At 39.8% G+C, this 16778-nt stretch overlaps 1 protein-coding gene across 1 annotated transcript in view; it reads left to right on the forward strand.

Moving 5' to 3' along the window:
- CAMK4 (calcium/calmodulin dependent protein kinase IV) overlaps nucleotides 1-16778 on the forward strand; it is a 162956-nt gene that overhangs the window by 56586 nt on the left and 89592 nt on the right. The window contains exon 2 of the mRNA XM_082784144.1: nucleotides 14447-14525. Coding sequence (XP_082640270.1) covers nucleotides 14447-14525 — 79 coding nt within the window. The remainder of the gene's footprint in view (nucleotides 1-14446; nucleotides 14526-16778) is intronic.

Genomic DNA, 16778 nt, shown 5'->3' on the forward strand with positions numbered 1-16778 from the left:
TGCGTGGCCATAACTTGGTGCATGTAAATGCGTAAGTTATGCATGGGTGTAATTGACAGCACTGTTTATTCCAAACCTAAAGTACTTGGGGAACTTTCATGAATATGTTTTTTTTTTTTTTTTAATAAATAAATAAAATAAATAAATGGAATCTGTAAATCCTACAGGGAGTATGTTCCATATACAGCTTAAATGTGATTCTGTTTTACATTCGTAATACAGGTTGAAAATGCCAGTCTTCAAGTGTGTCATTAGAGTATGTTACACTTAAAGTTTCAGTACTATGTGGAGAACATGAAAGAATTAATTTAGTTTTAAATTTGTAATACATCATTGTGCTGAGTTCTTCATGTATGTGAGTTCAGACTGACATAGATTGGATTAGAATCATTATCTTGAATTACAGACCAGGTCTGACAGCTAAAAAGCCCCCACTCTTTAAAAAAGGAAACTGCAGTCATTGGAAACTGTGGTCTCTCTCTAGTATAGCTGGTTAAACAGTGGCTTTTTCAGTGGCTGCTATAGGGAGCCTCAAGCAAAAATAATATAAAGATGCTGATGGACTAGAAAGTCTGGATTTTTCTCCTGGAAAACAGAAATTTCACTTGTAGTTACAGAAAAGGGTTTCCTTATCTCAAGTCGGGTCGTAGCGACATATTCTTGAATATGTCACTCATACATATACTTGCTTGAATGTGTTCATCATTAGTTATAAGGAAGGTCTGTGATCACCACCACTAGGAATGATTTCTGTGTCATGCTGTGAATCCTTTTCAAGTTCCTGTAGGTATAAATATCTGTACTGGGAGCTGTCAAATAATGGGGAGATAAAAAGCAGAATTTCACCAAAAAGTCAGAAAAAGAAAATAAATAAATAAATAATATAAAGCAGAAGACACCGCACTAGCTCTAGGACTGAGGAAAGATGAAGGCTCAATGTTGTTGACATTTGCCAGGGAAGAGATTTGAGAAATGAGCTAGGAGGGTGAGGAAACAGAAAAAGGAAACAAACAAAAAACAATGAGCAAACAAACAAAAAACAACAACAAAAGAGCAACAACAACAGGTCTTTACCTAATAGGTGGGACAAGGAAATAAAACATTGTGAAGTGAAAGCTGAGGTCTTCATAAAAGATTAAAAGAATACTGAATGCCCAAACAAAACAGATGTGAGGGTATTTAGGTATATCAGGAGAACTGATGTTGGTGGTAAATTGGTGAAGTTCACCCCAAAATGCTGAAGAAAAAAACTCTCTGAAGCAAAACCTGAGCCATTAGCTGTTGTTCCTGAGAACTGACAACACAGAGAAGAGGTCTGAAAAGGCTAGAAATAAAAGCAAAATACATGGGAGTGAAGAAAGGGTGGAGGGCAGGGCAATTAAGCACGTAGACTGTAGTTCTGTATGGCTTACATCAGTCCCTGGAGAAACATTAAAGCAAGTTGCTAAATGATGAATTCGCAAGAGCAGTAACTTGGTGCTTTTTGTTTGCTTTTTCTTGCAGAGGGCCCATGTCTGAGGGGTAAGGCGGGCACAGTGCATGCAGTGGGCCTCAACCTCTGATGAGCTTTCACAGGGTTGTGCATGGCATTCCTGTAACTGGGGAGAGAGATGCGATGGCTCCAGCCTCCCACCTGCTTTGCCACTTGGGTGGGGATGACTCAGGACTGACCCCACGCCCTTCCCTGCACATCCATCAGAGGCCCAGTACTTAGGGAAGGGATAGGCCTGCTCTGATCTTTCCTGGCCACCAGCAGTGAAGTCTGCCCAGCTAAAAACAGAGGGCATTATAGGACTGGGAGGTCACACCTCACTGGATGCCTCCCCCGCACTGGAAGTAAGCTGCCCTTCACACACCAGACTAACAAGAACAGCAAATCTTGTTGTTTTGATGGAATTAAGCCCCCCATTGACACAAGCGGTAGCAGAGTGTGTTGCCTTACTGATATCTTCATATTCCCAGAAAATTTGTTTTTCTGTTTTCTGTTTTTTTTGTTTGTTTGTTTGTTTGTTTTTGTTTTGTTTTGTTTTGTTTTTTAAATGTTTTTCTGTTTAATATCACTGTGCTCACTGCTGCACCTTCCCCTTTCTACTGTGGTTTTTTATTGGGTTATTTTTATGATGATGGTTTAGGGTGGCAAATTAGTTGCTTTTTTTTTTTTTTAGACTGTTAAAAATATTAGAAAAGGCACATTAAAAGCGACATTATGGAAAATTTGTTATTTCAATTTATTTTTTTAGACTCATAGAATCATTCAGGTTGGTAAAGACCTCTAAGATCATCTAGTCCAACTTTTAACCTAGTACTAAATTCCACCACTAAAACATGCTTCTAAGTCCTATATCTTCACATTTCTTGAAGACCTCCAGGGATGCTGACTCAACCACTTCCCTAGTCAGCCTATTCCAATGCCACACAACCCTTTCAGTGAAGACATTTCTCCTAATATCCAACCTAAACCTTCCCCAGATGCAACTTGCAGCCATTTTCATTTTCCCTCATCTTATTGTTTGGTGCCTGGGAGAAGGGCCCAATCCCCATCTCATTACAACCTCCTTTAAGGTAATTGTAAAGAGTGATAAGGTCTCCCCTGAGCCTCCTTTTCTCTAGGCTAACTAACCTCAGCTCCCTCAGCCACTCATTGCAGGACTTGTTCTTTAGACTCCTCACCAACTTAACTGCCTCTCTTTGGACACACTCCAGCACCACGATGTCCTTCTTGTAGTGAGAGGCCCAAAACTGAACACAGTACTCGAGGTGTGGCCTCACCAGAGCCGAGTACAGGGGGACAATCACTTCCCTAGTCCTGCTGGCCTTGCTATTTCTGATACAAGCCAGGATGCTGTTGGCCTTCTTGGCCAACTGAGAAAGAACACTGCTGGCTTGTATGCAGCCAGTTATCAACCAGTACCCCCCAAATTTACTTAAAAATACTGTATCTTTAACAGAGAATATACATACATGTGATCAGAAATTGCAAAATATTGTAAAACATATTCATTTAGGGAGCACTAGCAAAATATAACAATCTTAACTGTTTTGCATTGCCTGGCTCTCACTCTTATGATTAGAAATGGCTGTCCCACCCAGTTTAAAGAAGAAAATACTCGAAGTAGCTAGAAAAAAGCCAATGAACTTTTAAATCTGTTGTGTATTTAAACTTTGTCTTCTGGTATGAGGTCCTGTGTTGGCACTGAACATAAACTTTCTGGCAAAAGCAGCTTACTGCTGAGAAGCTGTTGCATAGGAGTTGATGATTCAGCACAACATGAGCCTCCACATAGAAAGCTGTGTAGCTTACCAAAATGAGCACAAGAGCTTGCAGAATCCTGGAAATGATTTGGCCTAGATTAGTTGGTAGAAAATTTTGATCAAAGCTTAGTTTTGATATGTAGATATAAATATTTTTTTTCCCATCTGATTTTAGAAAGGTAACTTCTTTTCTATACAGAGCAATCTGCTCGTAGTCAACTTCCATAGCCTTCCTTCTGCTTCCATTCCATTGACCAGGAAAATGTGCTGTTCTCCAAGAATCACTACAGGGTGTCTGAAGCTGCGCTGCCACTTGTTGTCATTTAGTGCAAATGTCTGTTTGCCTTCTGCCCCTGGAAATCATGATGACGAACAGTAATCAATGATGTTGACACATGGTCAAAGTACAGGCTGCTTAAAACACTTCCTCCAGTGGCATATAGCCTGATGAAGGAATGTGTCACAGGAGGAAAACGGGCATTTTTTTCTGCAGTGGCTTAGAAGGAAAGGTCTCACTTTCAAAGCTTTTTTGTTTGTTTGTTTCTGTTTGTTTCTGTTTGTTTTTGTTTGTTTATTTTAAATACAAATTTTTGCTCCTTGATGCATACCCTACTTAAGAATAAATAAACAATGACAATAGAATGTGTATTCGTCATTAGTGTCTCTCAGAAGAAAAAAAAAAGTGTTCACTGCTTGTGAGCCAATGCTGTAAAAGGTGCTTAAAATAAGTCATGCATACTTCTACAGGAGCTCTGTCAGTTATCAAGCTTTGTGTGTCACGTAGGGAGGGTCAGTAGCTGTTTGGCATGTTGTGTAGATGGAAGGCATGTGCACAGAATCTGTAGCTGTGAGAGTATGCATAGTGACTGCCAGCCCAAGGCTTTGGTTCTACATCTTGCACAGGTAGTAGCAACTGGTTCTGAGTATTTGCTCATGTGTTTCCAAAGTTTAGGACTAAGGATGAGAATCTGTTGGAGCAGCAGGAGTTTACTGGGTCCTCTCTTCTACTTCCTTTTCTCTGTATTTCATTGAACGGCCTGAACACGAGTAGATAACTACTCTTTTGTCCCTAAAAAGAGAAGAGCAGCCTCAATGGAAAACTCTGTTCTAAATAAAATATTCACAATAATCTCCTGGATCTATTGCATGGCAGGAGTTACATGTTGAAAAATAATCCTGATGCTGTTACAAGCTGGTTTTCAGCCAACTTCCAGCTGCAAGATTTTTTCAGTTTTGAATGAAATTATTTTTGCTATTGAGAAGACCCCTGCTGTTTTAGAAACACAGTTAATAATTATTATGTGCAGACTAACCCATTTTTTTAAAGGGCTTAAAGGAAAAAGAATGAATCCCTTCAGTATTTTTTATACCTTTGTCTTCCATAATGCAGTATTAAGTGCTCTGATCACCACCTTGTATCTGCATTTCAGAAATCCTGAAGCATTATTCAGGATGTATGTGTAGTGAACCTCTGAAATTCACTGTATTTGACATTTTCTTCCAGGTTTTCAGATGAAGATCTGCGGGCTTCTGAAACTTGTTTTTTAGTAAGCCTGGGTCAGTTATATTTTTCCATTAATTGAAAGGCAGATTTCACAAGACGCTTTAAAATATGCTATTTTGGTGGTCTGTTTCTACTCCTCAACATTTGCCCAGCAGGTAAACAGAGACACAAGAAATAGTATTTGAGGTGAGGGAAAGAGTTTATTGTTAATGTGAATACTATAGAATGCAGCTAATTTAACCCCTAGCTGGATATCCTTTGTTTTAACAGGTAATAATGCCAGATGTAGTGAAGTGTTTAGAATCCCTGAGGGAAAGGGGTCTCTTTCTATAAATTTCATACAATAGCCCAACTAGTGAGAAATAAACTGCCCCAGCCCCAGCAGGAATTATCATCTACTAGTCCAGCCAATTCAGCAGGGGTGGCTTGGGTTGCTGCATTTTAATTAATTCACCAGCCAAACTAACCCACATCCAAGGGATTACAGCTATACATATTGTTACCTGTGGATTGTATGGGTTCAAGAAAATTAGTATGCTTACTTTTCACTTAAGAACTGCATGTGTTTTTTATTAGGAATGTGCTTATATAAAGCAATTTTTGTTTGTCTATACAATGTAGTGAAGTCTGAATATAGAATATACCATCTGGGTCCATTGCATTGCCTTTGAGAGTCAGCCTTAACAGGAATTGATGGCTAAAACACTAGATGTTAGAAAGTCAGCACCACAGCTAAAATTCATTGTATCAAAATCTGAAAGGGTGTAGATTTCCTTTCTTGTAAAAATCAAACCAGACACAGCTCTGAAAATTAAATTCAATTAGCTTTTCTTTCCTGAAGTATGAATTACTATTTTTTTTTCTACCAGCCCTGCTTTCTTCAATGATTAGTTTTACTCCTTATAGAAGATGGGAGCTCAAACTATTTTTCCCCCACATTATGTTCACTTTTTGAAGTTTCCTATTTTCATTACAAGTTGTCAAATAATGAGGGGAAAGGTAGGGCTGCAGCTGCACAGAATTGTGTGCAAGTCCTACACATATACAGAGTGAAGTTTATAAGAAGATTTTAGATCAGATTTGAATAGTGCTTTAACAATTGCTCAGAAGATTGTTTTGATAAATATTCACATGAAATGTGAGTTGAGATATTTTCTGAATTTATATGTATGGGATTTTTAAAATGCAGAAAATAGTAATACCATCATATATATATACATATATATATATATATTTAATGTAATATTCATTCGAAAATATGTTTAGAAAAGAAAGAACATAATTGTTCAGTTGCAAGGGACTTATAAAGATCAAGTGCAACTGCATCACCACTTCAGGGCTAACCAAAACTTAAAACATATTATTGAGGGCATTGCCCAAATGCCTCCTGAACACTGACAGGTATGGGGCATCAACCATTTCTCTAGGAAGCCTATTTCAGTAACTGACCACCATCCTGGTGACAAAATTCTGTAAGCTGTATAAAAATGTAGTATTCTTTATGGGAACTGATACTGAATTTTAATGTTACTTCAGTTCTGGCAGCACAGATTTCTCTGGCTCTGCATTAGGCATGGTTTTCCTGGGACTGTTCATTCTTTCATCTAATTTCATTGGGCAAATCAAATTGTGTAATCATTCTTTGACTGCATGAAGCACAAACTAATGTATTTTTAAAAAATCAATTCAGAACTTAAGGAATTTAATCCAAATGAAATTTAGAGGAGATTACATTGGGGAGTGTATTTGTACTGAGTTGATTCAAAATGCAGTATAAAGCCAAGGATGCTAGCGTGATATGAAGATGCTGAATTATTTTTAAAAGGACCAATTTTTCTATTTCTAATGGAAATACTGACAGTGTTGTTTGATTTGTTAGAAAAACTGCAGCTCTAGGAATTCACCCTTCCTTCCTACCTGTGACCAAATAAATGTGTGACGGTTTCATTTTACTTCTCCTGTTTCAGAGGTAGAAGGACTTATGGTCCTGGTGGTTTAGGGTGGAGGTAACAAGCTTTTACCAAACCAGCTCAAATTCTGCATGTTTTCTTGCCTTGTTTTCTCTCTGTGCCAGTCTCCCCCATGATTCCAAGCCTGGTTCTTCAAAATCCATTTTATCCTTTATTGTCTTTACTTGAAAATTCTCATCTCTTTCACCTCCATAACGTTCTCCATGGGTCTTCCATCTGTGCGTCCATTTCTGACTTCGTGTACTTCAAGTGTGACTGTTCCTTTTCTCTTGGCTTTGCAGTCTGATCTCCGTAGCACAGGCAGAGCTCCGCCGCCCTGCTGCCTGTGTGTACAGGGAAACTAGACCCTGCCATCCAACAGTCGTCCGCATGGGTCAATCATGGTTTACCTCTGATATGCAGATTAAATAGCTACCCTGTGCTGATTAACTGCAGTGTCTGAGGCAAGTAAAATGCAAGTTTCTTTTAAGTTCCCTTTAGACTTTTTAAGTCCCAGTTTTTTTCAAACTCCTTGTTAATTTTTGGATCTATTCCTATTAATTCTTTTTATTTTCTAATGACCTGTGTAAGTGTTTTTTCCACTTTTTTCTACCCTCTTCTATAGTGAAAGGTGTTAATCTCATCATGACAACCTCACCAGCTTAGCAAGTCCATCCTTTGGAGGTTGCTGAGTCCTGCCCTTCATACGAGGACAAGCACCTCTTCTTCTTTTACCATAGCCCAGCTCTGTTGTGTGCACTGATGAACACATTCTCTGCTATCCACTTGATATTTGGTATCTGCCAACCAAATGTAGCATACATATAACCATCTCTGCTGTTCTACTTACTTTAAGCATTTAAAATACTTCAATCTCTAAAATAGTGTCCTTCTAAAATAATTGTGAATTCAATGAAACCCAAGGTAAATATGCAGAAAAATAATTCAAAATACTCATTTTGAATTGAGAGGGGAGGGAATACAAAAAGTTGCACACATAGATTTTTAGTATTTTAAAATGTTTTTCAAACATAGGTGGAAAACAACACACATAGAGATCACAGAATCACAGAATTTTCTAGGTTGGAAGAGACCTCAAGGTCATCGAGTCCAACCTCCAACCTAACGCTAACAGCCCTCCACTAAACCATATCCCTAAGCTCTACATCTAAACGTCTTTTGAAGACTTCCAGGGATGGTGACTCCACCACTTCCCTGGGCAGCCTGTTCCAGTGCCTCACAACCCTTTCAGTGAAGAAGTTCTTCCTAACATCTAACCTAAAACTCCCCTGGCTCAACTTAAGCCCATTCCCCCTCGTCCTGTCACCAGGCACGTGGGAGAACAGGCCAACCCCCACCTCGCTACAGCCTCCCTTGAGGTACCTGTAGAGAGCGATAAGGTCACCCCTGAGCCTCCTCTTCTCCAGGCTGAACAAGCCCAGCTCCCTCAGCCGCTCCTCGTAGGACTTGTTCTCCAGGCCCCTCACCAGCTTCGTCGCCCTTCTCTGCACCCGCTCAAGCACCTTGATGTCCTTCTTGTAGCGAGGGGCCCAAAACTGAACACAGTACTCGAGGTGTGGCCTCACCAGAGCTGAGTACAGGGGGACAATCACCTCCCTAGCCCTGCTGGCCACACTGTTCCTGATACAAGCCAGGATGCTGTTGGCCTTCTTGGCCACCTGAGCACACTGCTGGCTCATATTCAGCCGACTATCCACCATCACTCCCAGGTCCTTCTCTGCCTGGCAGCTTTCCAACCATTCCTCTCCCAGCCTGTAGCTCTGCTTGGGGTTATTGCGCCCCAGGTGCAGGACCCGGCACTTGGCCTTGTTAAACTTCATGCAGTTGACCTCAGCCCATTGGTGCAGCCTATCCAGATCCTCCTGCAGAGCTTTCCTACCCTCAAGCAGATCGACACACGCACCTAACTTGGTGTCATCTGCAAGCTTACTGAGGGTGCACTCGATGCCCTCGTCCAGATCATCGATGAAGATATTAAAGAGGACCGGCCCCAGCACCGAGCCCTGGGGGACGCCACTAGTGACTGGCCTCCAACTGGACTTGGCTCCATTCACCACGACTCTTTGGGCCCGGCTATCCAGCCAGTTTCTAACCCAACGAAGCGTGAGCCAGTCCAAGCCAAGAGCAGCCAGTTTCTTGAGGAGAATGCTGTGGGAGACGGTGTCAAAAGCCTTGCTGAAGTCAAGGTAGACCACATCCACAGCCTTTCCCTCATCCACCCAGCGCGTCACTTTGTCATAGAAGGAGATCAGGTTCATCAGGCATGACCTGCCTTTCATAAAGCCATGCTGACTGGGCCTGATCGCCTGCTTGCCCTGCAAGTGCTGATGTCACACAACAAGTTCTATTCTGATTTCATATATTAAGTGTTTTTTTTAACACTTTTAAGTGATCATTTGGACTAATGGCTGAGTGAGTTTATCATGTCACTGAAGAATTTGTACTGCAGGAAAACTAATTCTGTGGTAATATAAATGGGTTGTGTAGCAGCTGTGATTCGTTTCATGTAAGGCACATCATGAAGTTTTTCATGAGTTGTCACTGGTCTTGGTGTAGGTGGTATGACATGGAAGCAAATGTTTTTATTATGACCAAGTAGTTAAGACATAGAAACCCAGTTATTTAGCATAGCATATATTACAGTGTTTTTTCCTTTTTTTTTTTTTTCTTTCCATTTTTTTTTTTCATCTTGTGCATGTTCACAATTATATGTGGACTTTTAAAAGTAAATATTTTACAGAATCATTAAACAACTTTCCAGACAGAAACACATATGTCAGTAAAAGAGAATGCTGATGTTTTCAACAATGTAGGAATTCTAATTTTTACTGTTCTCTAATTTGGTGAGCTAAATATTCCAAGAGTATGCCTTTTTTCTTATTGTTCCAGCCAACTTCAAATAACTTATGCTCTGAATTCAGGCAGCCTGATAGGTACAGAGAAGAGAGTTACAAGGAAAAAGGTAGTAACCGGGTATTCCTCTAAACATAATTTTCTTTAAAAGTAAACAAATACACATTCAACTACAGAAATATACTTCATATAATTGTAAGTGTATATATACCTTGTATACATAAAGATATGTATGTACATATTTGCAAGCTATGAAGAGGGAAGAGTTGTTAGGAATATCTGAAGCTATATAGTGAGTACTTTTGTGGTTGGATTCATCTGATGTATGGGGTGCTTAATTTCTGGTTTCTAGGCTGAATTGGAAATGGATTCATTGTCAATCACACACTGCAATATACGTCTGCAAATGGTTATTAGCTGCTTGGGCTTAGGGTCCTCTCAGTTTCTTCTCTTGAAACTGCTCATGTTGTTGGATTAAATATTCTGTAGCTTTGGTATTTGCTGGCATGATAGTTATGGTATCAGTATTAACATTTATCATTCTGATATAGTGGAACATACTTACAGAAAGTGGCATGTATGTTGCCACAATAATTTTTGCTTTCTACATATTTCTGCTTCCTGACCAAAAACATCAACAAAATATTTAGTTGATATGAATTCCAGACCAGCTTCTGAGGGTGTTATTATTTGCATTCACGGTTTGATTCTGAAGAGCTCAAGATGAGAGCAAGAGACTTCTCCTGTTACCAGCTCTCAGCTCTTCAGATGCACATGAGGTTTTTGCCACTGAAGCTCCTCACTCCTCCGGGTAATGGAGCCTTGAATCACTCTGATTATACTGGTGACCTCCCAGTGGTGACCTCCCAAGTCATACAGGCTCTGGAAAACTACATGTGCTGATTCAGCAAAAGGCTCACAGCGTAGGAAGCCAAAATAAGCAAAGTAAAATGCACTACTCTACACAAGACAGTTCTGTTTGCACATTTCTGTTAAGTTTTGCAGGCTGCTTTCTCCCCATCCCCATACCTTTTTTGTTTGTTTGTTTTGTTTTGTTTTGTTTTAATGGGAAGAAGCAAGGAGATCAATTTATCACCAACAAGACAAGGAGTAAGGTCTGTAGTAGTAACAGTTATCTGCTAAGGTTTGCACCAGGTGTGGTGAAATCCTGTTCCTGACTATTGGTGCTGTTTTCTGGCATGGAGGAAAAAGGTGGTGTCAGCCATTAGCTCAGTGACCTCTTCCTTGGAACAGCATAGGCACATAAACCAGAGGAGATCTCTCTAAAACCATTCCCAAGTCTTGTGGTATCTTATCATTTTGTCCCCAGATTAGAACTCCAGAGACATGCTGTCAGAAATCTTTACAACAGGGCATAATTTCTAAACTCGCCTCTTCTGTGTGTTACTAAAAGTGACTAAAAAGACTGAAGGCAAGCTGCTTACCTGGACATGCCTTCTTAAGTATCTGTTTCTTAGTGCTGTTATTTGCCTCTCAAAGATTATGCTGACACTCCCCTGGCTTTGGGTACATTTGGATGAACTGTTAAAGGCAGTGCCGTGCCACCCTACAGTGGTTTCACACTGATAGATAGCTCAGCACCACCATGCAGCTTTCTCACTTCCCCTCCTCAACAGAAAAAGGGGAGAAAATATGATGAGAAAAACTAAAACAAACAAAACAACACCTCTTGGGCTGAGAGAGGGCCAAGAAGATTATTCGTCAGTTACCATCATGGGCAAAAGTCAGGTTTGGGAAGATTAATGTGATTTATTGTCAATTAGTAAAAAGCTAGAGCAGTGAAGACAAAAAAAAAAAAAAAAAAAAGAAAAAGAAACTTCTCCCCACCCATCTTTTCCTTCCTCCTACCCTTGAGCAGCGCAGGGGAAGGATCAGTCGCTGATGCTTCATCTCCACTGCCTCTTCAGGGTCCCTCTCTGCCCCTGCTCCCTGTGGGGTCCCTCCCATGGGATGCTGTCCTTCCCGAACTGAGCCTGCGATACACCAGTATACACCACTGCTGGTTTAGCTGTCCATTCCATCATGAATCCTGTTCTGTAAAATCATCAGGGGTGTACTAGTGGCCAGAGTTTTATTCTTGGGCAAGACTTTGCAGAGCCAAATTACAAAAAAGTAAATTAATCACTGACAACAGCATTACTGAGTGGCAGTGATTGCCCTCAGTCACAGCAGCCACAGTGAATGCCTGGAGATGGGCACAGAAATGATGATCTATCTGTTGGGATAATCAGCTGCAAAGCTTACCTAACTGTGTCTTCAACCTGATCAAGTCAGTCCTAGAAGGTTTGCTGCCTACTTAACAAGAGCATACGTAGATCAATTAGTTTAATGTTTATATTGTACTCTGAATAAGTAGCATATAGGAGTGATTAGCAGTTTATGTAGTGAATTCCCCATTACAGTGCTGGAGTAAAATATTAGAGTTACAAACTTTATCATAGCAGGTCCTTAGAATTTTATCTTTCAACATTTTTGGTTGTCCTTAAGACATGATTTTTATTTCTATTTTTTTTAATATGGCATTAATTTTTCATTTATTTTCTTTTTTGCTAAATAAAGTCTTCTGAGAGTTGGCCAAGGAGGGATCTAATTAAATTCATGTGATGATTCTGGGAGTCACTGAGGCTTGCAGTACTCCCACACATTTATCAATACACCGTTATGAGAGACAAATCATTTTAGCATTTGAGTTGAAGATTACGTTATGTGTGTTTGATGTACACAAGCCCTCAGATGACTGAGCTGCATAAACCTTACAGCAGGTGACCTTTCCTGATGAAGAGGTTTTCCCTGAAATAAATCTTCTCAGCCAGGTACCAACTCCCGTGCTCACTTGGACATGCCTGTGTAGAGCATTACCCAGCATTACCTGTGCCCATATGGAGGAGAAGGAAGTGCAGAGCATGCATGCCAGTAGCATAGAAGCTGTTTTTGTATAGAAATAACATATCCGGAATAATAAACCCCATGGGACAGCTTAATTCATACAGTCAACATGTCTGAACCGTGTTCAAAAGCAAGCTGTTTGTGTCATGCTGTATCTCATGGCTGTCTCTTATACTAGTGTGGGTTTCTTCTGACTGAAAGAGATCTGCAGTGCCATTGGCTGCATGGTCTATGTGATATCCTTTCATTTCATGAGGTTCTGCTGTGTATGTTTTTCAGGAAGCTGTGTATGATAGTGCCAGTACCCTCTAGCTTAATATCATGGTTTTGACTGGGATAATTTCTTTGTAGAGGTTTCTATGATGATGTGTTTTGGATTTCTGATGAAAACAGTGGTGATAACCCACTGATGTGTTTAGCTGTTGCAGAGCAGTGCTTGCACAGAGCCAAGGCCTTTTCAATTTCTGGTGCTGCCCTGCCAGTGAGGAATCTGGGGGTATACCAGGAGCTGGGAGGGGACACAACCAGGACAGCTCACACAGACTGACCAAAGGGATGTCCCATCCCCTATTGAATGATGGTCAGCAATAAAAGCTGGGAAAGAAGGTGGGGAGGAAAGAGAGGTGTTTGTAATGATGGCGCTTTTCTATCCAAGAAACCATTCCATCTGATGAGCCTTGCTTTCCTGGGAATGGCTGACTACGTGCCTGCCAATGGGAAGCAGAGAATGAATTCCTTGTTTTGCTTTGCTTGTGCATGTGGCTTTTGCTTTACCTAATGAACTGCCTTTATCTCAACCCTTGAGTTCTTGCACTGTTTCCTTTCTGATTCTCTCCCTCATCACACGTGGGGAGTTTGAGCAAGTGGCTGTGTGGCACTTAGCTGTCTGTTGGGGGTTAAACCACAACACTTGAAAATCTGCAGCTAATGGGAATTGTAAGTCTTACAGAGGTTAGCACATCTCCTGAGGACAGGCTTCCTTGCTCTGGCACATGTGCTCCGTGCTGCTGATGGCTCCAAAAGTGCCTTAAAGCCAGTGCTGAGATGTAGCATTTTAGTGCCTCCATTTTACTGGTGGCTGTCACTGGGTTGCTTAGAGGCATCTAAGCATAAATGTGGTAGAATATAAAGTTATCTGAATCCTTTATAACTGTTACAGTTTAGCCTGAGTTTTTTTCCCCCCTACCAAATTCATAGAGTACAGGTCCCTTCCTTGAAGGTAACAAGTAAAGCTGCTGAGACTGCCCTGACCTAGACCTCTGGAGAGGTCTCAACCTCCCACTCAGAAAAGTGTCTTCCAACCAGCAGTGCCGTAACTTTGAGTGCACACATTTAACACATTCAAGCAAGTAAGCCTTGAAGGTGACCTGAAGGTGTAATTTGTAATTTGATTGTTCCCTTCAGTTCCCACTAAAACAGAAGTACTGCTTGATCCATCTGGTGCTCTATGTGTCTGTTTGGGCAACCAGGAAGGAAGTAGCACAATACTTATATCTTTTCCTCTTTTGTGTCTCTGTCACCATTACTGCCATCAATGGTTGGCAAACAACAACAACAAGAAAAAAGAAAACATCTCTAATGATTGTTGCAAATGCATTGCCTTAAAAAAGACATGATAGGTTGCCACATATTTTGGACCAGGTTATGTTTCTTGCTGCCCTAAAGAGTCATCCAGGATGTCAGGATACGTCAGGATCCATAGAAGGCATGACGAAGAGGCACCTTGAGATCTTACAGTTCTGTTGGCTGAATAATCAGTCACTGAAGTTCACTGGTTTGACAGAGAACAGTTTTTAGACCATATTTTTGGTTGCATCTGTGGGGAAAAATAAGGTATTTTTGCCCAAGCTGGAAGAAGTAGAAAACATAGTTTCAGCTAGGCAACTCTGTTTATTGACATATTCAAAGAGGCATATGTACAACTGTTCTTCCCTTTTTTTTTTTTTTTTTTTTAATTTAGTGGGGCTACATCCATTGTCTACAGATGCAGGCAGAAAGGGACCCAGAAACCTTACGCCGTCAAAATGTTGAAGAAGACAGTAAGTGTTTTTTGGTTTTGTTTTTGGTTTGGTTTGGTTTTGTTTTTGGTTTATGGCTTTTTTGTTTGTTTTCCTGTTTTTGTTTGTTTGTTTATTTTGTTTTTGTTTTTGCTTTGGGATCTGTTTCTGACTTTCTGGTTTTTTTTTTTTGTTTGTTTGTTTGTTTGTATGTTTGTTTTGTTTTGTTTGTTTTGTTTGTTTGTTTGTTTCCCTTTCGGTGCAGTTTCTTCATGGGGGAAATGGACTAGATTTAGGACCCCACTAAGCTTTGTATTTTCTGTAGGGGGACTTCTTCAGCTCCTTATAGTTAAAACAGCTTTTAGATGTAATAGTACTCTGTTGCAAACCCCTTATCTTCACAAATCTTGTTTGTATCTTCATCTGGTATTGGCATTATGGACCTAGATTTGGGCAAAACATTTTAGATGAAAATTTCTTTCACTGTGAAAAAGAAACAGGTTTTATTTATGTACTCTGTGATTTCGTATTGTTTTAGTACATTGATTTGCTCAAAAAATATCATTATATGATTTAGCTTTTTCATAAATGGATTAAAACATCAACCCAAACTCAAGTAAAATTAAATATTTCATAGTTTTTTGTGTTTTTTTTTTTCTCTCCCTACAAAATTACAAAAGAAACAGTTGTGACATTTATTTTTAGAGCTCCATATATATAATACTTATACCACAGCTATTTTTGTGTGTGTCGTGAAATAGATGGTGGAAAGCATGAAGAAAGACTAAAGAGGAAAGGCTAGTAATGGTCTGAGAAACTTCAAGCAGCAAGAGAATAGTGGGGGATAGGGAAGAGTAGCTCATGTTCTTAACAAAGATAAATCTGAAGGAAGCAAGCAAGCTGTGAAGCATGGGTATGATTTTTATTCATGAGTGGTTTTGATTCAGTTTATTCTAGTGTTAAATCATCCATTATTCCATAAAGTTCAGGAATGTTCGCATGTAACAACATAATGATGGGTGGGTAGGCGTAAACATGTCTAAATGCTGAATTAACTGGTGGTCTCTGTGCAAGACATAATAAGTGGGTTCTACATGAGTAAAATGTTGGCATTAATTTGTCATTTCTGAAAGTAAGCCAAAGTTTAAACTGGCATAGAAATTCAGTCCTGTTTGCTGCTTTTGAATTTGCATCTGGTGCATTGGAGGAAGCACAGTTTGCATTGCTGCAGCCTACACTCTCTTTCCTATGGAAATGCAAAGGACTTTTTTTTTTTTTCATGATTGTCATTGTGCAGTGCACTTGGAAGAAAGATATTACTTAAAACCATTTCTTTGCCCTGTTTTTGGCCTTTGTGGAGATTAATTCATGTTCACCATGGCCACATTAATACTAGATCCATCTATATGTGTCTGGGAACTATTCACTTCAGATTTTTAGCAGACTTATTTTAACACAGATTTCTTTTTATAATGATAGCAATACTAGAAAAATGGCAAGCAAGAAGGACATAAGAAAATGGTTATGTAAGTTATTTGCAGAACATCAATAGGTTAGCTTAATGCAACCTTGATTGTATCGGCAGTATGATTAAACAACTTGTGTAAATGAGCTCTTCCCAGGGTAATGATACACATTTTGTTGTGTTATGAGAATAAGTGTATTACTGTATAACTGGGCTTATTTGTATAATTAAGAACATGATACTGATTACAGATACTGTAACGATATGCAGCTTGTGTCTGTGTATGACGAGCTACTGTAGCTGTCTTCCAAATTGGAGACATAATTATTATCACAGAGACAGAACTAACTGTGTGTTACACTGCTCCCACAGTAGGAGGCCTGATCTTTGCTCAGATCCTTTCCCAGTAAAAATAAGCAAGTGTGGGCCAAGTCAAACAGTGATATGTTGATCAGCTTAAGATTCCTGTTGACTTTTTAAAACAATTATTAAATATTAATAAAAATAAGTAAATAAATGGCAGTTCAATAGTGGAGGAGTTGAAGGGAGAGAAAGAGGAAGAGCCTGCGAATGGTAGCTTTTGATACACAGACCCATTCTTCAATTCCCTTTCTTATGTGCACTCAAAGGAGTTTCAAAGGGCACAGGAAATTAGAAGACAAAGATGATAAAAGATCAAATACTCTAATTTTTCCATTCAAACTGCCTAACTTTAAACATTGCACAGAGCAAGACTAACTCAGCAAGGAAGAGTGTCCATGAAAATGGTGGGTCAGGGAGCGAGTGGTCCAGCATGTTCTGGAAATGGCAGCAAGTGGCGTGTGGTTAGA

Source organism: Aythya marila (assembly GCF_965140915.1).
Source record: "Aythya marila genome assembly, chromosome: Z".
Lineage (NCBI taxonomy): Eukaryota > Metazoa > Chordata > Aves > Anseriformes > Anatidae > Aythya > Aythya marila.